This window comes from Topomyia yanbarensis, chromosome 2 (assembly GCF_030247195.1).
Source record: "Topomyia yanbarensis strain Yona2022 chromosome 2, ASM3024719v1, whole genome shotgun sequence".
NCBI lineage: Eukaryota > Metazoa > Arthropoda > Insecta > Diptera > Culicidae > Topomyia > Topomyia yanbarensis.
In genome coordinates, this window is record NC_080671.1 from 370,666,813 (window position 1) to 370,694,804 (window position 27,992).

At 36.8% G+C, this 27,992-nt stretch overlaps 1 protein-coding gene across 1 annotated transcript; it reads left to right on the forward strand.

Annotated features, from left to right (window-relative positions):
- LOC131680752 (uncharacterized) lies at positions 1 to 27,989 on the forward strand. Its single transcript, XM_058961461.1, has 9 exons — positions 1 to 116; positions 288 to 675; positions 13,371 to 13,565; positions 13,636 to 13,821; positions 13,879 to 14,505; positions 14,585 to 14,920; positions 22,292 to 22,964; positions 26,864 to 26,990; positions 27,052 to 27,989. Exons 1-9 carry the CDS (start codon positions 27 to 29, stop codon positions 27,823 to 27,825), a joined length of 3,396 nt encoding a protein of 1,131 aa, XP_058817444.1. The 5' UTR covers positions 1 to 26; the 3' UTR covers positions 27,826 to 27,989.
- Positions 27,990 to 27,992: the final 3 nt, after the last annotated feature.

The following is a 27,992-nucleotide window of genomic DNA, read 5'->3' on the forward strand; positions in this document are numbered from 1 at the left end:
CAATAATTGCCCTGCGAGTTTTGTGGATGGTAATGACATACCTACACTCAACTGGAATCTGGAAACTCAAACCTTGGCATCCCATTACATTGTTTGACGCCGGAACATCATTTCAGGTAAGCGCTACTTAGCTGTGAAAAATCATCTATTTATTTTCCCGATCATTAGTGCACTAAGCGAAAACTAGAAGGCTTTATATAATTAGTCCGATTCACGGATAGTACTTGCTAACTAGACAGAAAACACCGAACCCCTACCGCATTTCTTAAACCTATTTCTCTCTGCAGAGGTGGGAATCAGCACTGCGGAGCAGCTTCAAACGGTTCAAAGCCTATAAAAATTATTCGCTTTTGAGCTGCGCTCCCGAACTAACCACGAAAGAACGCGGAGTTGAACGGTCGCATTACTCGTATATTCAGTCCGCGAAAAGCGCAAACGATCAAGTTTCCGCGAGCATACCGCGAGCGTCTTTCTTACCTAACCGAGTTGGATACCAAACAGAAACCATGTGGGAACCGGAGGCAGTGTACTTGATTTCAGCCGTGTTTGCCCTTGCCATGTACTGGTGGTGGTGGTCCCGAAGGAAAATTCTTGCAGCCGTCGCCAACATGAACGGACCACCAGCTCTTCCATTGATTGGCCATCTCTACATAATGGTGAAATTTACAACAACAGGTGCGTTATACTGTGACCAAGTGTGTTCTGGGTTTGAGAAACTGCATGGTGGTAAACGGATAGGATGCCAATGTCGCAATGGGCTGAAGATAAATTGAAAGTATTTTAGCTCATGTTGCAAATAGACGAAACCTGTCCGGTGGGCATCGTGTCAGTCCCAGGGTAGACTAAAACCGGTATAGTGAATGTATGTCAGGCTCGAAAATGTGTTTATATGCTAAAAGAAGTACCAGTGGAATACGTTTTTATATGTTTAAAAAATTTACTAATGGGAAAAACATGGTTTAAGTGAAGCCGAATGAGATACATGCAAAAAAACTGAAAAATGCTTCCTTATTGTCAACAAGTGACCGTTACTTTCAGTACACCCTATAGATAGAAAAAGTGAAACTAAAAGTACAGTAACATAATAAATACTTCACAAAACTCACACTTGATATTTTTCACATAGTTTTGTGTCCTTGTAGCATCGTTGAATTTGGGGTCTAAATTGTTCAAAAGAGGATAATATGTATTTCTTTGAAATATAATTTAGCGATTAACACAAAATTTGTGTGTTTTAGAAAATGTTGTTGCTAATACGATTACAAATAACTTTGAAAATAGAAATAAATATTTATTATATCTATTTTATAGCTCACATTGATAATAAATTAAATTCGTAAATGGAACGAAAATCATTTTACAATGCACGACTTCATTCGTCATTTTCGTCAACGAAGCATTTTCATGCATTCGAAAAAAAACTGGTTGATACGCATTGCCTTTTATTCCATTGTGCCGAAAAAAATTCGAAGTTGATATCCAGATCATGGACGCCATCGCATGATTTGTAAAACGAATCATTCTACCTTTTTTACCAGATTAAAACAAACATAAACAGAGTCCACCCAGTTAAGCTCAGCCGGAAATGAACCGGAATTCTGGCTGGTTCCAGTTCGTATTCCGGCTCCAGTGACACAACCGATTCTAGTTAGAATCGGTTGTGTCACTGGAGCCCGTGGACGAACTGGAACCAGCTAGAATTCCAATTCATTTCCGGCTGAACTTTACTGGGCAAAGGAGTGGTAGCGGCGCACAGTGGCGCATCTCCGAGCAAAAGTCGGCCAAAACCTAAAATGTTGCCTAATTTGGCTGAAACCCTCAAGTTATCTAATTGTGAGGTGCTGAGTTCATTTTTGTTGTCAAAAGTCATAAAATATTAGATGCATTTTTCCATACAGTGTTAATGAAACTTTCTTATGATTATAATCCCATTTTATGGTAGATTTTCCGTTACCTTTCACCAATATTAACAATATCATAAAAATGAAAAACACTACTTTATATCCATTGTATAACGTGTTGGTTTACTGTATATTGTCTAATTATCTTACACAAAACACCATGCGCCTCCATATCAGTAACAAAACAATAAAATCTCCTTAAACCCGTTTGTGCACCTAGGCGCAGATTGAGACCATGGTATTCGAAAAGCAGAGCAGGGGCGGCGAAACACTTTACGCCCGAGTGGGTAGGAAGCGTAGGGTGAGGGGTCCATTAGTAAGGATTTTTTCCCTTTTCGCAATGCATACGCTTACATTACATTCACATTAAATCACGTTCGTTTATGCAAATGGAATTGTGGCACATCGATGTTTTCATATGTGTGTAGTGCGAGATACATGCGTTGCGCATTTAATTTTTTTTGAAATGGTTCAAAATTTTGAGTGGGTAATTACCCACTCGGTTATTTTCGAGTGGGTAGTACTACCCATACTACCCACGCTTTCCGCCGGCCCTGAAGCAGAGGAAATTTCCCATAGAATATATAATATGTGACCGTTCCGAAATGTTTCGCAAAATTGTACAGAACACATTACTGAAAAAAGTATTTTTGATCTGATCACCTCAAACAAAATTAAACGAAAAAGTCATAGTTCGAAGGAATCTCAGTGAATGTATTATAATCGCAAACCAAGTTCTTTCGTTTCCCTATATAATGAAACTAGTTGAGCTAAAATCGGACGAAAACCAAAAGAGCAACATACATTTGAAGTGAACATGGAAATTGTGGTTTCGGAAATGAAAATCACAAAAAAGTTCGGACATTGTTACGTTAAAACTCCTGTTAAAAATCGTGTTCTTATCCAATGATCATAAAATTTTGAATATATATCATTCAATATATGAGAAATTTAGGAAAAATGTAAAATATGAATATTTCAAACATAACTTTTTGAGGTTTTGTCCGACCCCAGCCACCGTGCGGCGTCAGAAGGGTTTCTAGTAGAAGGTGACTAGAACAGAAGGCAGAATGGACATTATGTCGAAGGCAATGAAGCTGAATGTTTAATTGAGTGGAGGAAAGAGAAGCGTAAGTTTATCCTGTGGAGCTCCAGAAATTCCCGGCTTGAGATAAACTTGCGGCGTAGCTGGAATTTAGGGTTGGGAAAACCGAGGCATTTTGAGAAACCGGTATTTTCGGTATTGAAAATGAAAAAAACCGGTAAAACCGCTAAAAACCGGTAATCACAAAGAAAAAATCGAAATTAAATTGAATTTACAAAGCATTTAACTTGCTTTGATGCCAATTCATACTTTATTAACAAAGTAATCGCTCAACAGACGTTACTTGAGAACCACTGATGATCGCAGCATGAAAAGTGTGCATGTCGTCATGTTGTCTAACTCGCTTATTGTACCAAAAAGCACAGCAGGTTAGCTAAATGCAGTAGACAAAAAGAGACAAAAGAGATTCGACAAACCATTACTGTACTAAAATTGCTGTTTTTTCCTTATACAAATGCCTTAACATATACTGAAAATAATGTTCAAAAAATGTTTGAGCTCCAGCGCATCAAAAACGTTTTAGATTTGTAATAGGTCAGGTTAATCTGTCTATTTTGTCCCCAGTATTCAAAATACCCATTTTAACAGTCCTACTTCGTATATGAAACCGCTTAAGTTTCAATTCCGCCTCGTCTTGAAAACCAGCGTTTATGTGCTTCCTTTTCCAATTGAGCATGAGCAGGATGACCGTAAAACTCGTAATTGCTAGTCCTTAATTGAACAGAACAAGCAAAATTTCACAAAAAATTTGCGAATGGACCCTGGGAGTAGCTATCCATCATCAATCGAGAGTTCTGTACGGTATAATGCCAATGGCGATGTCTGCCGCGTCCTTACAGCCATCTGGGAAGGAACGAAATGTTGGCGTAAATTTTGTTATGGAGACCGTGTACCTCTGCATCTCCACGTTTGCCACGGGCAGGAATTTTGTCAGTGGGGTGAGGTAAATAATTGCACAAGTCAATGCAACTTGGAGAAGTGTTATCATGTATTAATTGCTCTGGGCAGCTAGCCACCGAGAATTTATAACAGATTCTTAGATTGTTAAAAATGCAACTTCAACTCCGGACAACTGATTGTCGTGAGTGTTGTTTAGTTGATTCAAGCGATATGTGACTGCTGAATATGCTAATAGCTGTGTAATTGAAGATTTCGAAATATAAATAATATTCATCGTATTATTATAACCAATGAAACGACAAATATGAGTTGATTTCTCTCTCTACAAACGATTGAATATGATGCAGATTGTTATGCAATTAACATTCGCGCGCGTAATAACATTATTACTATTAGCAAGAATGATCGAAGGAAGGAAACTGATTCACTAATTTGGGACCATTAATAAATTACGTAACGCTTTTAGGGGGGGGGGGGTGTACAACAAGTTGTGACATGTTGTGACATAGGGGGGAGGAGGAGTCAGCTAGATCGTTACGTAACATGTTTTCACCGAAGAAAAAAAAATAGAATTTCAAATTTAATTTTATCTGACAAGCGTCACCGTGTTATATAAAGTTGGTCTGGCAATTCTGATAGTTTCACAAAAACTCTTTGTGTTACTATGTTTTAATTGCCGCAAGGTTCTACTGTATCGATTTTGTTGGCTATTTTCGGCAAATTTGAGACTAAGAGAAACGAAAGCAATGAAATTGAAAGACGGATAGGTATTCTAGAGCGAATCAGTTATAAACTTAGAACGGAAAACTAGAACTAGGCAGGCTCATATGGGCATGATCGAAAGGAAATGTGAAGAATTCTTTGCCTTATGCAGAGTAGGAGTTGGGCGTTGCACCCAAGTCTACCGCATGGTCTATGGTAGAACATAACTCATCATCATGTTTTACCGCCGACGCCGGCGTGATGATGAGTTATGTTCTACCATAGACCATGCGGTAGACTTGGGTGCAACGCCCAACTCCTACTCTGCATAAGGCAAAGAATTCTTCACATTTCCTTTCGATCATGCCCATATGAGCCTGCCTAGTTCTAGTTTTCCGTTCTAAGTTTATAACTGATTCGCTCTAGAATACCTATCCGTCTTTCAATTTCATTGCTTTCGTTTCTCTTAGTCTCAAATTTGCCGAAAATAGCCAACAAAATCGATACAGTAAAAACTCTTTGTTTACATTTTGCAGACGGATATCCTGTGTGAAATTAGTGCTACCGTTCAAGCTGTAATTTGTGTGTTTGTACTTGAAATTTTCGGGACAATTATAATGGCTGCACATGTAGCAGGTAAATAAAAGTTGTATGGTATATCAGCTATGTTCTTCGGCTTTTTGATATCAAATCTGTGAACAAAACTAGTTTCACTTAAATCCTGTTACTCATTCCGTCGATTATAGAACCTGTGAATCACCGGCATCCACACCTTTGGAAAAACCTAGAAAAGAGCCATTCGGAGAAATCTGTCGTTCTGCCAAAACATTTAATGAAATGGTATGGTATTGTTGACACTAGTGAAATCGAAGGTTATGAGAAAGTTGAGAAACTTATGTATAGATTGTGTAAAAATTTCAATTCATTGTGGAAACAGTGCCATTACATCGAAGAGCGAATATTGAGGTATAAAACTAATTATCTTGATAAACCATTTCCGATGCCATCGTCATTGTTGAACCAACTGTCGCAGTCATCCAGCAAGAGAGGCATAAAACTGGTACTGTTTTCCCAAAGTACAGATAGTGTCAAATGACGGAAAACCGCAGACTTGAGAGCTAGTCACAGTTCAGTCGAACTGTCTTTTGCGAGTTCTATGAAACTTCGGGAAGAGGGTAAGAGGGATCAGGCTTCTGTGGTTCAGTTGGCTACTCAAACAACTCCGCATAGAGCTACAAGAATGATAAAGTCATTAAAGTCTGGATTTGTTGTACCTTATTCCCCTGATGAAGCATTGGCGTTGCTTCTTGATAATGACAATACAAGGGCACAGTACCATAGAATAAGGTTGGGTGCTAAAAAACAAAATTCGGATATCAATCTACCCGTCATACATGCGAGTTCTAGAAGCAAAAAAGAAATGTTATCCCGATAAACCTGCCATAACTATTAATGAAACGGAAATGGAAATTACCCTTCAGGCCCTCCTAGATCACACATCTGAAAGAATTATTCTTTCAATAGCTGATACTCTAGAACACTTTTCGGATGTGGAGCTGGAGAACGCGATATTATTTGTGAAGTATGGTTGCGATGAATGTGGTGATCTCAGTGAATTTAATCAAATATTCAACGATGATGATGATGGCACCAAGACTGATTCAAATATATTTGTAACGTCTATCATACCGATCAGTGCTACAACTAACGGCAAAACTTTATTTCAAAATCCTCGACCCTCTTCCGTTCGTTATTGCCGACCGTTACACATACAATACAGGAAAGAGACAACTGAATTAATTTTATTCGAAAAGGAGAACATTGATAGACAGTTAATTGTACTTCACCCATCAAGCACAATTATTATCCATTATGATTTAAAAATGACGATGGTAGATGTAAAAGTGATAAACACGTTAACATCCACAAGCTCTGCTCAAAGGTGTTATATATGTGGAGCGCCGCCTAAGATTATGAACAACATCGACGAGATAATCAAGCGCAACACTCGCGATGACACATTTCAATATGGCCTATCGACACTCCACGCATGCATAAGATTTTTCGAATATTTTATTCACCTTTCGTATCGCCTCGATATTCAGAAGTGGCAGGCCAGGACAATAATCGAAAAAGAGAATGTCGCCAAGAAAAAGAAGTATTTCCAAAAAAGATTTAAGAATGACCTTGGGTTGCGGGTAGATGAACCCCGGACAGGAGGGAATGGAAACTCGAACTGTGGTAATACATCATGCTGTTTCTTCAAAAACTGGCGGCTATCGCCTGAAATCTGTGCTATTGAGCCAGAGCTGTTCTGCCCATATATGCATAAGAGTCCCATATTGAAAAACAGCAAGCCGAGAAAAACGCTGTTCAAGATTTACATTTTTCATTGAGCCTTATGGATGGGACAACCATGTTATGGATTTTTTTTCGATATTTTCTGAACAAATTTGGTAATCTTATTTGTATGTTATGATTCAGTGGTGATACAGAATACAATCCAACAGATATCTCATTTTCGACAAAATTCCATATGGGACTCTTATGCGTATATGGGCAGTGTTGTATCGCTGTAAGACGATATTAAAAGCGTTAAGTTCAAGTAACTAATATTCTTATTGTATTTGTTCAACTTAAATGAAATTTTGCATATTCCAGATATCGAAGTTAGAAGCGATAGATTTGAGTCGTATGGAATCGAAACAGCACGAATGCTTGTTCAGCAATACCCATGGTTCCGGATGCCAGCAACTTTCCACAAGATTTTGATCCACGGAGCAAAAATTATAGAATCGTTTCTTCCAAAAATAAGGACGTTAAACGGCTTCGATTGATATATACCCGTAAATATCGTCGTGAAGCAACAAATACAGATCTACTCCACAGACTGCTCGAATCATCTGATCCAGTAATATCGAATATTCGCCATCAAGAGCCGAAACATAAAAAACAATTTTCGGATGATACAAAACGACTATTGGTGATTGATGATGACACTGGCAGTGAAGACGAAAATAGTAGAGAAAAAGATAGTTAAAGATGAAAACAGTACATAGCTATTTCAAAACGATCATTTTTTTATTTCTTGCGATAGAATTAAACAGGCAACTACTTGCCCAACATTTAATAAATTAAAATAAAAATCCTATTGAAAACTTATTTTGATTTTTTTTTTATTTTGTTACAACATACAAAACAAACATTGCCAAAACGTATTTTTATATAGAGGCCGTTGCATGCCCGTCGTGACCAGTACTTTTTCTTGTAGTATTTTACATTATCTTTCTTGCGGAGTCAAAAGGTCTTCCACATGTTTCCACATCTTTTATTTAATGACGTTCAAAATAGCGGTATTTGTTAACTACATTGTTCGATAACTTTCAAATTCTTAAATAAAAACTATAATGTCTTCGACATATTAATGTAATTCAAAATACAAAACATACACTGCCAAAACGTATTCTTTATATACAGGCCGGTTGATGCCCGTTGGTACCAGTATTTTTTCTTAGAGTACTTTTCATTATCTTTCCCATAGAATCGAAATTTCTTCCACATATTTCCACATCTTCTAGTAATTGACGTTCAAAATGGCGGTATTTTTAATCAACTTTATTTGATAACTCTTAAATTTTGAAATAAATCTCAAAAAAAAGTTATATTGAAAAAATGTTTTTTTGGGTGTCTCCCACAAACAACACGCTTTATCTCAACACGCTTACATTTTGGAGAGTTTGCATGTTCAGCAAGTTTTCTCGCAGTAGAATTTTATATAACTTTGTCATTGACATCATGACTCTATCTCAAAAGTTTGTGGAAATAAATTTTCTATCTCACTTTTAGGTGAATTAATCACAATTCAGTATAGGGGAACATGGGGAGACTTGACCAAGCGCAAAATTCTATTTTCGGCTATGGCGTCTTCTATTCGATTCTAATTTTTTTTTCAAAAATATTTTTATACTTGTTTCGATCCCTTAAGGTAATTTTGAAAGCTTGGAGTAAAAAATCCTTTCCTTGCAGAAAATATTACGTGATTAATAAATTTGCATTAAATGATGTGGTGTTTTTTTATCAAACTTTGTATGGACATATCTACTCGACTACTAATTACTATTAAAGTACTAATATACCATCTTAATCCCTGTGAAGCAGTGAAATGATTTTACATAAACTGGAACATTGTAATTGGTTATTACTAGAATTCGCATGAAATTGAACGCAATAACTAATGTTGGGGAGACTTGACCAAGATTTTATGGGGAGACTTGACCAAGTGGCGATCAGCTGAAGAAAGATGCAAAATTCCTAATATTTATTATGCTTTGGTATTTACTGTTAATGTTAATCACGCCATAAAAAAAATCCCACCCCAAACATAAGTCTTTATATTTTAAAATTTGTAAGCAAAGTTAGCAATAGTAGGACTGATTTCGTAACGTGTGAACATGCAATGCAAGCACTACAGTTAATCCTTAAAAAGAAATGCATTTAAAAAAATCAAAATTTATCAAATGCAACTCTTTTATATTTTTTACTGCTACCTAAGGATTTCGACAATAGGGAAAAAAATAATTACAGTATGTTTTATGTCATTATTTTTTGTTATGATTTTTCAAAATTCTCTTGGTCAAGTATCCCCACGCCTTGGTCAAGTCTCCCCGCAATGGGGAGACTTGACCAGAAAAAACGATCACAGAAAAACTTTTGTAACTTTTCAAAAATTATATTAAAAATTCTGCAAAAAAATCATGAAGACGCGCAATAACTTTGCGCATTATATCTGAATGATTTTTGGGGGATTGAAGGCTTTTTTAGAGATTTATGCAGTTTTAGCTGAAAACCTGGTCAAGTCTCCCCATGTTCCCCTACATCAAAAGAAGGGGACTTCAATACTGAAAAAGTGTTTCTAACAAACCAAATCTCTAAAATCAGCTCCTAGAGCACCAGGAATTAACCGCACGTTTTGGTACCATTGCGACCACTGTGCATTGGACAATTCTAGACCCCCGCCTACTTCGATTGAAATTTTTTAAACTTGGTACTATGGGAAAATATGGAGGAAAAATATATTAAATACTATAACTTTTGAAGCAGCCCTCAGAATATTACAATTCATACCTTATTTTAAAGGAAATAACCTTAGTATTTGAAGAGATATTTGCTTTTCTCGAAAAATACAGGAATGTGGGGTAATGGGTCATTTTTATAAATTTTTCTGCTTCGTGATGCAAATCATACATATTTTGCAGTTTTTCTAATGTGAAAAAATCTCAGAAATCGAACGGTACCTTTTTGACTTTTGAGCGAATGCGAGAAGTTGGGATTATAGGGCTTTTTGTCATTCATATTAAATTTTATCATTTTCTTTTTATTTCATGTAGTTTTCAAATGGTTTGCAATATCGCCTTGATGTCAATGGGAATGTTACAGGAAATGTTATGAGCCTTACGAAAAACTAATTGCTGTTAATGAAGAAACACGAATAACTTGTGAAAAGATCGCAACAGAACACAATAATGGTGTTTTAAAACAAAATTTAAATTATTTCGAAAACTACTACATTTCAGCAAATCATATTCAAAAATAAAATTCTGTTTTTGACTGAAAATAGTATAAATTGAAAAAATTGATCAAAAGTTGTTGTTAGGAAAACTTTTTTATTGAACGCAAATCCATGATCGAAATACACTGAAAAGGCTTCTTTTATGTCTTATACGAAAAGCATTGGATTTTTGAGATTTTATGATGGAGCAACGCGAATAGCTTTTAAAAAGGACATAGTTATACGAATTAATTGTTTTTGTTGGAGTAAAATTTCAAATATCTCGAAATTCGCATTTTGGAAGATATTTGTTAAATTCATTTTGAATTAAAATGATACTCAGTCTTCTTCCTCATCTCATACAGATCAGAAACCAAATAGCGCACCGCTTGCGAACAGCACACAAACAAAAAATACTATCCGCGCCGCGCCGTTCTAACGTGTACGTGTAACATATAGACACAGGAAAGTTCCATTGCACCTAACTTCGAGTGAAATGAGTAAACAACAAAATAAACACGGCTCAAAGAAAGGAGGCTTGCTATTCCGCGAATTGACAGTTTTCGGTGACGTCAGAGAAATCGTTAAGATAAACAAACGGATTTCTCGAAAGTTGTTAATTGACAATATTTGAGGTCTTACGGTGGAAAAATAGTGTGCAATGAATTTTTGACGTATATTACGACATAATTACACTAGACACAGTGGATAATCAGTGCATCTATGTGATTATTGGCGAAAATCGGGAATTTGGATGCATACCATAGAAAACATATCCCACCGTAATTTTCTGATCATAGCAAAGGTTTTGGACATCCGCATAGCTTCTTTGTGATTTACCAGGTGCCGATCATTCATTAGCAGCAAACAATATATGAATTTCATGTAATTGTTTTCGCCGACGACTTCTATGACGCGCTCTCGTCAAATGTTTACACTCTAACGAGCTAGCCTAGTATATGTAAGCCGTGAAAATAAATTTCGCCCATTACGGGAGAACACAATCGCGATTGATTTTTCGCAAACCCGTCTTAGACCTTCAGTGCGCGAGGTGGAACAGTTGGTCAATGTGAAAATATAACTTGATCTTATAGAGGTTTCACACGTCCAGCGTCACCACACCAGGAATGTAGTACTAATAACGTTCAACTCCTTAGCCGAGCCAGAAAGCTTCGTAGCAAAGAACAACATGCAACATGACGTCGAATATGAAAACGTCAAAAACCAAGATCCCCGTGTATATGGATCTCGATCTAACTGAAATAAAACTCCATGATCTGACACCTCGTACTGGCACGGAATATATTAAAAGATTCATGTCGAAGTATGGAGAAGTGGAATCAGTCTCTAACGACACATGGAGAAACTTTTTCCCTGGCATTCCCAACGGTGTTCGGGTTGTGCGAATGCGACTGAACCAACCTATACTGTCTTATTTAACTTTCGAAGCCAGATCATCGTAAGGTGTTAACTACATACAAAGAACCCTTTGCACATACCCTGGACAGACGCCCACGTGCCAGTTTTGTAACAATACGGCACACTACGGAAAGCCATGTGCCAAAACAACTAAAGAAAATTCATCTACTACAACCCACACCACCAAACAGCCTTGGACATCTACTGATACACCTCAGACAGCCGGTCAAAAAATGCATGCCGGACAAACAATATTCCACGGTATCCCAACGCCAATAGTTAACGTACGCAAGGAAGAAATAAACAAGAAGGAAGACAGCTATAGCAGAGTCACACGAAAACACAAAGAGCACCAAGAATCTAACAGCGACGAACAAAGCTCCAACGATGAAAACATGGACGTAATCACGAGCGAGGGAGAGGGCAGACGTACTGAGCAGCAAGCGACAGTAGGTAAACCAGACCATTGCTCACCACCAAGAAAGAAGATAAACACGAGAAGCGGAAAGCAGTGCGCCCAGAAAGACAGCAATATTATTTGATTATTTTTTGACTATTATTTTATGAATTGTAATTATCTTTGAATTGTATACGAACTCAAAAAGGGTTAAAACCTTAATAAACAAACAACAACAACAAAACAACAAAATGATACTTATATTCTGTAATAAAATTACAGTTTTGTATGTCAATTAGTATGAAATTTTAAAACATGTATAAAGCTATTGTAAGAAAAACTTTTTTGCTGATAAGTTCTCCATCATGAAATCACATTTAAAATGTTTCTTTTCTCTTTAGGTTTTTGTTGACAAAATATAAAAAATTATAAAAAATGGGTTTTTTTCTAAATTTGAATTTTTAACATAAATTTTTAATTTTGTGAAAAATGACACAACATTTTTATCAGTGTATATGTTGTTCGTGCAGAAGTATGTATTTCCTGTAACTCGTTTTCAGATAGTTTTACTATATAAAATCGAACAAACAAAATTAAATTAATGCACGTCGAAATGTCTACGCCCTTTTAAAAAATTACGCTTGGGTCAAAATAATCTCATTGACTGTGGAAAATGTTTAGTCTTCCATGCCGATTAAACCTGTAAAATTCTTTATTCTTGATTTTGAACGTTCAATTTCACTATATAGTGAATCTAATTGGAAAAAATCGGGTACCGGTACTGAGGCTGTAATTACCGTTGAACCGGTTCATGCCAAAAAGGGTCGATACTGCGAGCCCTATTATTAACATCAGTCAATTGGGTCTCCATTGACGGCGCCGGTAGTTGAGTGGCAAGCGTGGCCGTCACTCACCCCAGTGGTGGGTCTGGGTTCAATCCCAGACGAGGTTATTGAGATTTTCTGAGGTGAAACATTTTTGGTCACGACTTCCTTCGGAAGGAAAGTAAACACAGTCCCGGTCTATGTGCTGATGGGCAGGGCCCAGATGGAGCGGAGTCACCTCTCTGGCGTCGGTGATTGATACTCAGTGTGAACAAAGGCCGACGGAAAATAAACGAGAATAAAAAAGTGGGTCGCCTGTAGTATGTTTAATACCAAACGGGCTTTTCCAAAAATACATCTAGATACAATTTCGCAATCACAAATACTAGCAAAAAATGACAAATATTGGCGACAAAACGTCAAGATTTTATACATTTTCAGCATACAATATGATACTTATGAATGCCATGCAAATAATGATATGACTAGAAGTTTGAAGTTTTATGATTCAACTATTCATTCGCTAGAGCACTTTCGTTTAAGCTACTTATTACCTCCAAATCATTAATTTCAGAGGCAATCTACCATAACCTAAAAACGTTCGGTGACAAATATCCTTCGCCCCTGTGTATCCATTTAGGAACCTTGGTACACGTGTTCTTGTACAGCCCGGAAGAACTGCAAATCATGCTGAACTCACCATTCTGCCTCAGCAAATCAATCCACTACAAATTTCTTCGCGTTGATGGAGGTATCTTCGCTGCCCCTGGTAATAGCAACTACAGAAGCTCTTACATTTCTATTGATTCCTCTCATGAACTTTTCTAAGCTTTTTACAGGACACATTTGGAAGGGTCAAAGAAAATTACTTAACCTTTCGTTGGGACCAGCTATACTCAACAGCTCCGTGGCAATGTTTAACGAGAAGAGTGACATTCTCATCAAACGGCTGGAAGAATACGCGGATGGAATAGAGCGTGACTACTATCACGACATCGCCAAATGTACACTGGATGTTATTTACTGTGAGTATTCTGGTAAAGAGGTAACTTTTGCCTGATCTTAACTGTGTGCACTTCCAGACGCCGCGCTGGGCCTGGACTTCGACTTGCAGCGAACTCGAACCGGAGATTATTATTTGAGTATGCAAGACGAATTCATCGATATTGTGGCGAAAAGAATTTTTTCACCATCTCTGTATCCAGAGTTCACCTACCGGATGACTAAATCGTATAAAAGGGAACAACAATTACTCAACGAAGCACGGGTGCTAACGAAACGAATAATGCAAGAACGCAAAGTGAACGAGAGGCTATCATCGAAAAAAGGTTCAAAGGAATCTACTAGGACGGAAATTGATGGCAAAATACCACTGAATTTTCTGGATGCGCTATTGGAACTTGCTCGAGATAACAAACACCTAACTCAGGAGGCCATCATTCAACACTTGGATACAATAATATTTGCTGGCAGTGACACAACGGCAACTACGATGAGCAGCCTACTGCTAATGCTTGCAATTCACCCAGATGTTCAGGAACGGGTCTACCAAGAAGTCATGGAAGCCTGTCCCGACAAAGACCAGTCAGTGTCATTGGAAGACCTGTCAAAACTCACCTACACTGAAATGGTGTGTAAGGAGACGATGCGATTGTTCCCGGTTGCTCCAATAGTAGCCAGAATATCGACACAGGACATTAAACTTAACGGTAAATATGAACTTACTATTCGCGCGGTTAAAAACAGCAAATTAGTCGAAGAAATTTAAAAATACCGATTATATTCCAGATCGTAACACTATTCCCGCCAAGTCAGTGATTGTAGGTGCCATCTACCAGGTTCAAAGGGACCCGAAAATATGGGGCCCCGATGCACACCTATTCAATCCAGATCACTTCTTACCGGAAAACGCATCCCAGAGGCATCCCTATGCTTATATTCCCTTCAGTGGTGGAATTCGAAACTGTTTGGGTATACGATACGCGTGGGTTTTGATGAAAATCATGATAGTTCATCTGATAAGGAAGTATCAATTTAAAACGTCGCTTCGGATGGATTCGATCAATATAAAATATTCGATCATCTTAAAGATCACAAACGGATGCTTGGTCAGTCTGGAAAAACGTGACCGGTAGTTAGTGTTATAAAATGGCTAGCTATCTTTTTAACTTAATTATTTTCGGTCGGTAGTTAGACTAAAATTTCTGGAAGGATATTTATGCGGCGGTTTATTAAGTACTACAGAGAAGCACGGGCTTTGATATAATATAATATATTCTATCGTAAAGTGCAGTGGAAAGTAAAAACCGATTTAATCTACTTATCAGTGAGATGAGACATTTCTTACACATATCACTGTCGCATCACTCATTAGTTATCCGAACTCACGCAAAGTTGGCAAGCAACTAGATGTGAGATAAGCACAGTTTCGAGTCCTGCATGAATAACACTTCGAATAAGCTGAAAAATTATAGAAAAATAATAAAACAAATAAATTAAAATAATTATAAAGCCAAAAAAACAAAAAAAAGTTATTCATGAAATGGGTAGAATGATTAATATAAATCAAATTTATAAAATAAATAAATCAAATTAGTTCAATTGGAAATTAGACAATATCAAAAAAGTTATAAAATCATGAGAGTAAATTAAATTGTTTCAAGCTATTAAACTGTCATCCAATAATAAAAAGAACTGACTAAACCGAAAAATTAAAATGAAGAAACTGAATAACATGTATGAACTGGGAAAAATAACAATTTAATAAAATGATTAAAATAAATAAAATAAAGAATATGAATAAAACCGAAAACAATTTATTGAAATAATAAGACAAATAATATGAATAATATGGATGAATTAACCTTTTCATACTTAATATTTTCCTTGCACTCATAGGGTTCCAAAACCGTTTTTTCTCAAAAGTGTTGGAGTAAAGAAACACAAAAAATTGCTTTGATCAAGATTCTGTAGCAGTGTTAAAAGTTGCTTTTAAGTTTTTACGTACCAATCGTCAATACTGCAAAGTTTCCAATAATTCAATTGGGCAGAAAAAGTAACCGAGGCACTCTACATTGATAATAAGATTTATCGGTTTTCAAAAAAATTGAAGATAACGAACGTAAAGCGAAATATAATTTTTCACCATTAACTCAAAAAGTCTTTGGCAGCACTGCTCCAGTGAGATCCAATCAGAACAATTGCCTTAACCGATATGTGTCCAACAAAAAAATTACATAGATAGACACAGTTATTATTTTTATTTGTTTTTGTGTGGAAAACTTGTCTCGTCCCACAGTTATAGCTGTTTGAAAACGTTGTTGTCAATGGCATAGCCTAGGTTAGGGGGGTTAGTTTTAGGCAACGTGAGTACTTCTGGAAAATTGTGGGAATTGGATCTTATAACTCATCTCTAGCAAAGGTCCCATAGGCGTTGAATTTTTTTGAGCTATTTTTCGAAGAGATGTTCCGAAATATGGATTAGGGACAATGCTTCGAATGGGAAGCGATGTTTAATTATGTTGATTGCCTGTAAACAATAACTTGCACATCGAAAAATTGCATACATTTCAGTATTTGCTAAAATGTTTTTTTTAGAATGCGTGGAGTTCAGACAATAACTCAATGAGAGTTAAGACAAAAACCCAACGATTTTCTAATTAAAACCCAACGATGTCTAATGAATGTTCTGGATAAAATTAATAAAATGAATGATTGAACGAACTTGATCAGATTATTGAATAAATTGTGTGAACCGCGTGCTATGTTGGCAATGATATTATTGTCGATGGTACAAAAGCCGTACATTCAGTCGATTACAATGCAGTCTCTTTCCACCCATCCTCTTATACCTTGTGTGTGAATTGCTTTGTTCGGAATTCTCGTTCTGGAGATATGGGTTTATAAGTCCTATACAAAACAATACCATGACAAAAGAATGGTTCAAACTATCAGCATAAGTATTAAAATTCATCAGAAAGCAAGAGGCTATTGAAAGTGTCTCTGGACTGCTTTTGAGACACGAACATTCTTGAAAGTACAAGAGGTATTTTTTTTGCAAATTAATATACTTTTAGTCACATTGATCATGAAAAATGTATATTGGGGTTTTCAGTACAAATCAGTGTCAGTTGTAGTTACACAGTAATATGTATGGCAAAAATTCAATTAGATCAACTATCTGTCCAATGCGTAAACTCTGATTGTAATCCAATGCCTCTCTACTAATTCTGACATTGAAGCTTCAATTGAAGCGTTCTCAGCATAAGGCAAATTTGTGCAATTGAAACCATCGCAATAAGTTAAAAGCATCATTATACTTACATCTCCCATCGAGAGTTCAGGAGGTCTTTGAGCGCCATTTTTCCCGGATCCAATTTGTGCATATTTTTGGAATTTGATCTGTTATTTTTCATAAAAATGCATTCCAATACAATGAATATGCATTTTCAATAAAATGAACCTAAAACGGTATTCTTAATTTTCAAATGACATATTTGAACATATGTTTCATTCAAAATTCAGTGGAGATACGAAAAGTTTACAAAAATACACGTTGGATTTCACTTTCGTCTTCAAACTATCAAATTACCCATTTTAAGCTACACAAGAATTTCTTTAAGGGGTTACATACCGTTTTATTTTTCAAAGATTCGAAATTTTTATTACTTTATCTGAAAGTACAACTCCTTGAGAATATTTCCCTAAATTTTTATAGAGATCCAAGAAATAGATCAAATGTTACCACGCTTCCAAGCGCGCTTCGCCTACCAAGAGCAGTGGTAACTTGAAATTTTTAGCTCGATTTTCTCGAAATGTCGTTTTTTTCAAAAATGTTTTTTTCTTGATCACGATTGCCGAAAAACCACTCAACCGAATTTCTTCAATTTTTTTCCAATTGATCGTAATAAATTTTTCTTGTACTTTAACGATTCCTTTTTTTAGCATAATTTTTTGTTTTGTGGTTGAGAATTTCTTAGTACATTTTTAGAGGTTAAAACAGCGATTTTTTAGGAAAAACGTTCCCGAATACAGGAAAAAAATTATCATTTATTCAACTAATCGTTAAAGTACGAGGAATACTCAATGACTAGGAACAATTTTGACTTTTTTGGGAACACTGCTAATTCAAATGGTAATTGGATGCACAAATCATATGCAAAATATGAGCTTTTTCCGATAACTCTAGCTCACTCACAAGAGGTTTGAAGTTGGAAAGTCGGAAATAAAAACATGAAATCAAATAAAAAATTCCACAGTAACTCTCCGACAAAGTTATTTAACTTTGAAGACCAACCGATTTTTTTTAAATTTCCTATTCTAAGCATGTGCGAGAAAGAGAGGTAATACATAACTTTATATGAGAATATCTTTTATTGAAAAATCGGATCAATTTGCAGTCTTCGGAAATATTGATCCTTACACCTTACGCTATGTATCTGTAGATTATGGGATCCACAAGATGATACTGGCATTTTTTACTGATTTTTTTGTTGCTTTTGCCTATGTTTCATATATCTATCTATCTATCTATCTATATCTATCTATATATATATATATATATATATATATATATATATATATATATATATATATATATATATATATATATATATATATATATATATATATATATATATATATATATATATATATATATATATATATATATATATATATATATATATATATATATATATATATATATATATATATATATATATATATATATATATATATATATATATATATATATATATATATATATATATATATATATATAAAAGTCAAAGTTTGTATGTATATGATTTATAGACTCCCGAACGGCTTAACCGATTTCCGTAAAAAATTATACACAGTTTTCATTTGTTATGGGGCGTGTTTGTGTGCTATTAGTTGGAGATTATCTGCCCGCCAGATGGCGCTTTGGAACAAATTGCGTTTTCCTCCTATTTCGATGAAAATCGCAACAACGCGCGATGGGTATTAGCTAGTTTTCATATAAAAACTTTCTTGATATTTTTGCACAAAAAGGTATGTAATTAATTATATTATATACAGGGTGCACCATCTGGATGTATCCTACAATATTGAACAACTCCGCCATTTTCCAGCCGATTTTGACAGATAAATACAATTCTGAAACGTCATTTAGTACCATTTTAGCTATGAGTCGATATACACTAAAAGTAACTGTTGGGGCCAGGGTGTGCTCCAAAACAATCATCGGTCCTTATTTTTTAAAAGAGGAAGAGACCATCGACGGCACACGCTACCGTTGGATTTTGGCGCACTTTGCCTGTCCACAAATGCAGAAAAAAGTTCTGAAAAACTTCTATTTTCAACCAAACGGGGCACCTTGCCACACCGCAGCCGCTACAATCAAGTTCTTGAAGAGCAAATTCCCAGGACGCGTATTCTCAAAAAATGGTGATTTGGAATGGCCTCCTCGTTCTCCAGATTTAGCGGTACCAGACTTTTTCTGTGGGGTTACTTGAAAAGTAATGTTTATTCTAGCAAACCTAAGAACTTTGACGAACTCAAAGCTAATATACGAGTTGAAATTGCTGCGATTAAGGAGCCGTACACAAATGACGTAGCTTTTTTCGGGGATTTTTGACCCCTCCCTCCCCCCTCGTAGCATTTGGTAACAAAATTCTAACCTCCCTCTCGTAAATAACGTAGCATTTACCTACCCCCTCCCCCTCATCCCATGCAAAGCGGTCGGGGGATGAAAAAAATTACATATTTTTTCAATTATTTTAAATACACGTCCTTTCAAAATGTTTGACCACTTTTATCAACATTTTCATTATAACAGCAAATTGCGTGCAAAATAAGCCTATTTCATGACAAATATAGTGTTGATAGTATTGTTTTGTTATATGTCAAGGGGAGCATGAAGAGAAGTTCTCTCAGTTCACAATCCTGCAGCTGCCAATGATTCTAAGAAGCATACGTTCATCCAAATTACTAAACTTTGTTTGGTTGAATCCGAAGTGAAAATTTAATGCAGCTTCCAAACTAAGTCTACTAGATAGCAACATTAGCTAACTAATGTAGCAAGTTAAATCCGCATACAAAATCTATTCGTATTTTTGCGAACTTGTAATTCCGCGAATCGTAAAATTTACCTCATGAAAAACCGCATCAAAAGTAACTTGTTTGAATTTCAATTTATTTCTCTTGGGAATGGAGGACCATTAAATTGTTTTCACTAAACAATGGGTTTAAACTTAATGCTACGTCGCACAACTTCTGGCCCTACCCTCCCCCTCGTCACACTTCGTCAAAAATTTGGTATACCCTCCCTACCCCCCCCCCCCCCCAAAAATTCTACGTCTTTTATGCATGGCCCCTAAGCCCAAAATGCTGTCCAATGTCATGCAAAATTCCCGAAAAAGAGCTGCTTTTTGTGTATCAAATGGGGTGGTCATTTAATCGACGTTGTATTCTAAACCTTGTTTATAATAAATGGCAAAAATATATATAAAAAAACTTGTTTACTTGTCAAAATAGGCAGAAAAATGGCGGAGCTTTTCGATGTTGAAAAAGGATACATCATCTGTAGTTTTCGGATTTTGGTCACATGACTCTTCTTAGTGCAACGTTTCGAAGGAATTGCCCCTCATCTTCAGAGGAAAGCAGGGTTTGAACATAAATTAGTTATAGTTTTCTCATGATACAAACATTTTGCCAATTTTGTCAGGACCACAAATATTATCTTTTTCAAATAGAATGTAATATTAAGTTTGTTTCCCTAAGTGGTTCTGTTCCTCACTAAAATGGCCACGAACACGATGAGTGAGAGATAGGGAGGGACAAGTGAGGAATGGTAAATGATGGTTAGTGCTATGACATATAGGGCGAAATTTTGATTTCCTACATCTTTATTACACATAATGCAACTGTTAATTTTTACGTCATAATTGGTATTCAAAAATGCAGTTGTTCTCGGTGATGCTACGATTATAATATGAATATGCATTATATTACAAATCTATTTTCTTACAGCAGGTGTCACGTCTCTACGTTGAAAGTTCACCGAGCAAAAGGGGATTAAGAAGTTAAAAAACGTTGTCTTCGGAAGAGTTGCTGTATGGCACTTAGCGCTTTATTTGGTTGAATCACACCAGTTCGGAATTCAATCGCTAGGGCGGCGCTGTTATCAACTTTTTAATGAAGCTAGATAGAAATGTGGTGTCTTCGAGAAAGTTGTAGATGCTATCATTTTAAACATGTCTTCTGAAGATGCAAACTTTGTAGGTCCGGTACGTTTTGAGATAGAGAAGGTTTTAGTTAAAACATTTACTTACAGGTTATGTTTTCAAACATGCGCGATATTTCAAAACCTGTAGGACCTACAAAGCTGGTGTCTTCAGAAGATATCCTTATAATTACCTGATATACAACTTTGCTGTAGACACCAAATGAAGCGCTAGATGTCACACAACAACTTGGCCAAAGACACCATAACTCTAAAACGAAAGATAAGGAAAAGATGTATTAATTGTGGGTTAGCCCCTTTTGGACTCTAGGACCTAGGTACCCCCGGGGTTAGCCCCCCGAATTACGAAAATGCTCGTGAATTGAAAAGTAGTGCATGTAATGATCTTATTGTTTCTAGACAAGATGGGTCAATGAACTACTAATAAAATAATATATTTTTACAATAAAAACAATGTTATTTTGGAAATGCGTTTTTTCCATTTCCTGTAAAAAATGCACAATGTGGGTTAGCCCCTTTTGAACGCCAGCCATTCATATCAAAAAACAAAAATAATAGTGTCAAATGTTCACGTTAGGCCTTTCATTTTAAATTAATTTCGTTAAGATCGGCTCAGCAGCTGCTGACATAATTACATAACAATAGTGCACATACATGCATACCAACACACACACATACAGACATTGTCCCAATTTTTCGATCTGAGTCGACTGGTATACGAGACTCGGCCCTCCGGGCCTGGGAAAAAATTCTCAAAGTTTGAGTAATTTCTATACATTTATTTTGTAGGGAATGTATATATTCTTCAGGCAGCTTCTGTTTTAATATCGTTTCCACCTTCCACAATATAAGCACAGCCACTTGCAACAAAACACTATCACCGATCACGCGATGAATTGATTCAACGAAAACATAACTAAACTGCAACAATGTATCATAAATATGTTGCTGTAGTTTCACTGTGCTAGTTCTCTCACGATATTCCCCTTCGTGTTCATAAATACACAGTTGCAATGTTGCTCAGAATGTAAATGTAAACAGATTTTCCGAGAATCATTGTCTCAAGTTACAGTAACCATACACGTGTTAAGCTTGTTTGTAAGACATGACCTACACAGCTTCAGTTGAATACAGCTATTGCAATAGCACCTTCCAGCATGAAATGAATTTCCCAGCACCTCTGCTTTCGCTAAGGTAATCGATACCATCCACCATTGCACTGGTACGCGAGGTTATAAAAACAAGTGTTGATATTTTACTTTTTTCAGAAGCACATCACAGTTTTTCCGAATACTATTTACTATCAAGCGTGCACCATAGGAGCAACATGTTCGGTCTTTTGTTCACATTGTTCTTGATCACGACACTTTCTTACTACTATCATTTCCGGAGGTCGCGAAAGCGATTGTACGAATTGGCGGCCAAGCTTCCAGGACCGTTAGATTTGCCATTGATCGGCATCACGCACTTGGCCTTCCGAGGAAGCCCAACGGAAACATTCGACCATTTGCTTCAGTACTTGCACAAATTACCGTCACCGATGCGGGCATGGTGCGGACCATTGCTCTTTGTTGTCGTAGATCAACCGGAGCATCTAGCTATCGTCCTGAACTCACAGGACTGCATCAAACGAGCGAGTGTATACCAGTTCATAGGACTTGAAAAGGGAGTGTTCAATGCAGCGCCGGACCTGTGGAGAAAACTTCGGAAGCAGCTCAATCCTTCGTTTGCTGTTCCTGCCTTGAAAAGCTTTGCGCCCACATTTAACGAAAAAGCTGATTTACTGGTGAAGAATTTGGAGTGCATGGTCGGAGAGAAACCATTCGATCTTTTATATCAGGCGAGTGAATATATGCTCGCGACGAGTGCGATCAATTCGTTGGGATTGGATATGGACGATGACATTAATTACAAGCAACGCTATTTGAAGAACACTGAACGGTGAGTACCCCGTGAGATTATCACAACAAAAACCTGTCTTAATCTACCCAGATGTACCATCGGATGCCACACTGATGAAACTGTGGTACTAAATTCGCTCAGAAATTATTCGAAGTTGTGGGTATTCTGATTCTGGTTGCATCTCGAATCGTCCTATTTCATCTTATTGCACTGTAAAATCCCAGCCAAACTCATCCGGAATTTGATTCTGAATTTCGGTTGGATTTAACATAATTTACATGTGGTGAAGTTTGGATTGGTAAATACAATTTATCGCTATGACTATTTGTAGCGACTATTTGTAGCGAATTTCTATATCTACCCGATCAGAAACACATAACAGAAATATTTCAAAACTATATCTCGTATTGTTACTTGTTATAAATTTCTGTTATTTTAACTACTAACGAGACCTAATTTATAACACAATATGTTACAAAAATTGTGTTCTGTTATAATCTTGTTATTTCATTCTGATCGGGTATCTATCTAGTCTAGTTATACTAGACTAGATAGATACCCGATTGCCGTCAAAATTTATACGTATTAGGCATTTGTTATGGAGCGTGTTTGTGTGGTTGAGGATTATCTGCCCGCCAGATGGCGTTTCGAAACAAATATTTTCCTCCTATTTCGTTGAAAGTTGTTGGGTATTAGCTAGTTACTTATATTGTCAACTATGTGCGTGTTTTGAGATGAATTCGCGGAAAAAACAATCTAATTTAAGAAAAAAATCGTTTAATTCTTTTTTTTGTTATTTCGTTTATTTGACACGGCTCATAGCGGTAGCTTAACGGAGCCATGGATCTTTTATGTGTTTACAATATGTATAAAAAAATAAAAACAAATATTTATTATCCGTTGGATCTCGTGCGCGCAACTTTTTATTGCGAGCGGAGACCTTCTTTCGCGGCTCGCCTACTGCGTCATGGGGATCATTTAATTCTCTCCTGTCCTTCACATCAAGGCTACCATCGTTAAAAGTGGCTTGGTGCTCGAGATCAGATGTTCTTTCCTGCTTCTTGGACTTACGGGAGACCAATGTAAATCCGTCGTCATTGTTATTATCTTGTTCACCGATGTTACTTACATTGGTTTTTGGAGTGCTGGATGCTTCCTTTGCAGATGTCAATATGGACTGAACAGCTGCCACAAATTTGGCAACCGTTTGTTGCTCAGGTATTGGTATTGAAAACTCTTTTTTGGGCTGGTTTGCCGTGGATGCGTCGGTAATCGGTAGAGATGCATTCTCCTCTGTATCTTCCGCGCAAGATTGTCCGTGGTGCGCTGTCTGATTACAATACTTGCACGTAGGCGTTTTCCCCTCATGGGTGCATAACGTAGTTTGATTAATAGTGGCTTCGTGGGTTTTGAGTTTTATAGTCAAGTGGGAGGGGATAGGTCTTTCGATTCGCATCCTCACGACAAGAACACCGTTAGGTGTACCCGGGAAGAAATTTCTCCACGTATCAGGTGTAACTGATTCTACTTCTCCGTATTGCGACATGAATTTTGCAATTAGATCAGGAGGGGTACGTGGTGATAAGTCATGTAGCTTTACATCAACGTAGTCTTTTTCTATATACACAGGAATCTTAATTCCAACTTTATCACTTTCAGCCACGTGCTTCAAGTTGTTCTGTAAAACGAAACGTTCGGCTTGGGCTAACGTGTTGAATGACATGAGTACTACATTGCGAAGATGATGATACTGAAGATACATAACCTCCTTAAGCCTAAGCTGCATCTTCACCTTCAGCAGGTATTCCACTTCACGAAAACTCAATCGTATTGAACAGAGTTTAAAGTCAACGACCGCTGTGTTGGGTCGGAGCAGAGTTTTTTCGTCAACTTTACTCATGATGGCAAGAATAAATGAAATGCTTCCTTTGTTCTCGAGACAATGCACACTAGATCGAGAGATTGCTAGTCGTTGTTCACTTGGTTCGATTGTACGTCTGACTTAGGGTGCTTACAGAGTGGCGGCGAGAAGCTGAGCTGGGGCTGGTACTGACATAAGAGTGCGAGATGCGAGAAACCTGCTTGCAGCATATTAAATGGAGCCTGTCAGAGCGAAAGCGGGTAGTCGGCGCCGATCCTCTCGGCTTTCACTCTGACATCACCCATTTGGTTTGCAGCAAGCAGGTTTCTCGCATCTCGCATTCTCATGTCAGTTCCAGCGCCAGCTCAGCTTCTCGCCGCCACTCTGTAAGCACCCTTAGGCAGAAGTAGAAAGTAGACTGTTTAATTCTTTTTGTTTACGCACATACAAGCGTCTATGGAGACGTCAGATTTGTCTTTGTAGGGAAAACTGTTTTGGTCGCAGTGAACTAAAACTCGCGGGTACGATTAATTAAAATTGGTATATATTAAAACCACTATCACGGACAGAACGGCGGACTGACAATAACGAACAACATACCAAACGTATATTAACGAATGATGAACAAACAGTATTGACTAACTAACGTATAAAGTATAAACATAAGATTGGTTCAACCGGAAACTCTTTTCTGTTCAAAAACACATACTGACAAGGATATATGACTGACAGAAAGGCAAATTATCCTCACTACCACTGCGCTGAATAAATCTGACCTAAAGGGCATGCCGATTGCACTTATGTTGTGGGTACAGTGAAACCCTATTACTGTGTTAATAATGGATTGGATATAGGCCTAAACACTTTTCTCATTCCAAATTGGGTGTTTTGAAATTCTGAATCAACTTATTTGTTTGAAATTAAGTGGAAATTAAGTAATGTTAAATGTGTCTCATTGTCAATTTCAAGGAAAGAAATTAAAAAAAAATTCTATGTGCAATATTTTGAAAATGTTACAAGTTTGCTTGTAACCAACCAATTTTGGACCCCTAGAGGAAGTGAAATTACGTGAACGTCAAAAAATATTTGCCTATGTTTTTAATGCAATACATGCAGGAGTCTTCTCCAAAATTACTGTTCTTGAAAGAAAACTGTCAATGGATGTTTTATACATTGACATAAACTCGAAAATGACTTTTCTTCACAGCATGAATTTTTAACATTTCGGACCCTTCCACACTAATTTGGACAGCTTTCCAAGCATATTTTGGACACACTGAATGTGACTGAATATATTTTGGAAACAGGGAAGTTTTTTCTACTAAACTGACCTACTGACTCGTTCTCTTTGCATCTGCCATACGCGAGCGATGGGTTTACTCTTGTATAACGATGTAGCTATTCAAACAGGGTTGCTATGGTTACTAATAAAATCCACATGTTTTGAAGTCATACTGCTTCTTTAGTTAATAACTTTTCTCAACGAATTTTTAGAAACTTGCAATGTTCCCCGAATGTGTTCAGTTGAAGAATACCTTTAGAAATAAAAAGTGTACTGACTAATTGATTGATGAGGTGATTTTTTATGAATTTATTTTCAATGTTAGCCGATTTTCCATACAAACTCCCATATAAACTTTGAAATTTTTGGAGGGTCCGTAGACACAACCGATCGGTACCAAAATTTGCACAATTACTAAGGACCATAAAAGGAATCAGTAGAGCCTGGTGGAGCTAAAAGTCAGAAATTGAACCAGTCTAATGAATATGCATTAAGATACCTCAAAGAAATTTATTTCACTACGTAAATGGTAGATTCAGTGAAACAACATTGTTGTAATCCTTTTCTGAAGTTGAGTCATTTATTTATTTGTTTGTTATCAGAAAATTCAGAAATCATATAAAACTTTCGAGCGATGTATTTATTACTGCTCTTCCAAAAGGCTTTGTCTTAAATATCCCTACAAATTTCTTAATGTATATTACACACTTTTGGATAGTTTGAGTCCAAAACAACATGATAAACATAATATCTTTTTAATATCTATTACTGTACACTGTGTATCGTTTACTATAGATTGTTCACACTCGTAATGAATCGCATTTTCAAGGCCTGGCTGTATCCGGAATGTATCTATAGACTAACATCCAGTTACCGGGAGGAGATGAATCGCCGTGACATGCTTCAGGAAGTGTCGAAAAAGGTTAATCTTTACAACATGTGTGATTAAACCATTTAAAATATCCACTATTCTTTAACTATAGGTGTTCGCAATGCGTAAAGAGGCTAAACGGAAGGAGTCGCGATCAGCGACAAGTACCGACCGAGATGAGAACAATTTCCGCCGTCCACAGATTTTCATCGATAAACTGGAGTGTATTGCCGACGAAATGGGAATTCTGGACGAGGATGGCGTGATACAAAACTTGGTCACCTTTATATTCGCCAGCAACGATACGACGTCATCCGCCATGGCTACAACTGTGCTTATGCTGGCAATGCATCCGAAAGTGCAAGAAAGGGTCTTCCAGGAAGTTATCAGTAATGTTCCAGGTTCTTACATCGATTATGACGATTTACCGAAACTTGCCTATTTGGAAATGGTTATCAAGGAGGCGATCCGTCTGTTCCCTATTGTACCAGCAATTGGACGCCTGTGCGAGAAAGAATTACAAATTGGCGAGTTCATAATTCCAGCAAACGCTCAAATTGTGATTCCGGTAATAAAGATCAATCGGAATAAAAACGTCTGGGGTGAAATGTCTGATCAATTCGATCCGGAAAATTTCTCTGAAGAGAAATGTGCAAAGCGACACCCACACGCTTATCTTAGCTTCAGTGGGGGGATTAGAAACTGTATAGGTATCAAGTATGCAATGATAGCCATGAAAATCGGTCTTGTCAAACTTATAAAGAGCTATGTATTTTCAACTGACTTGTCGTTGGCTGATGTTAAGTTTCATTTTTCGATTGTGCGACGTATTTCGAACGGATTGGTGAAACTAGAAAAGCGTGAAAAACAAGCATCACTTAGTTGAGTGCGAAAAATCAATAAGTGAATTTGAGTAGTTCAGACCTTTCTGCAGACAACATGGCAATCAAAAAATGATACTCCTAGAATGTAAGTCGCAAAATGTAAACAAAGCAGGTTTTTATTGCAGGTGATTTAAAGCAATGTATTAAACCTACTAATTTCATTCAATTG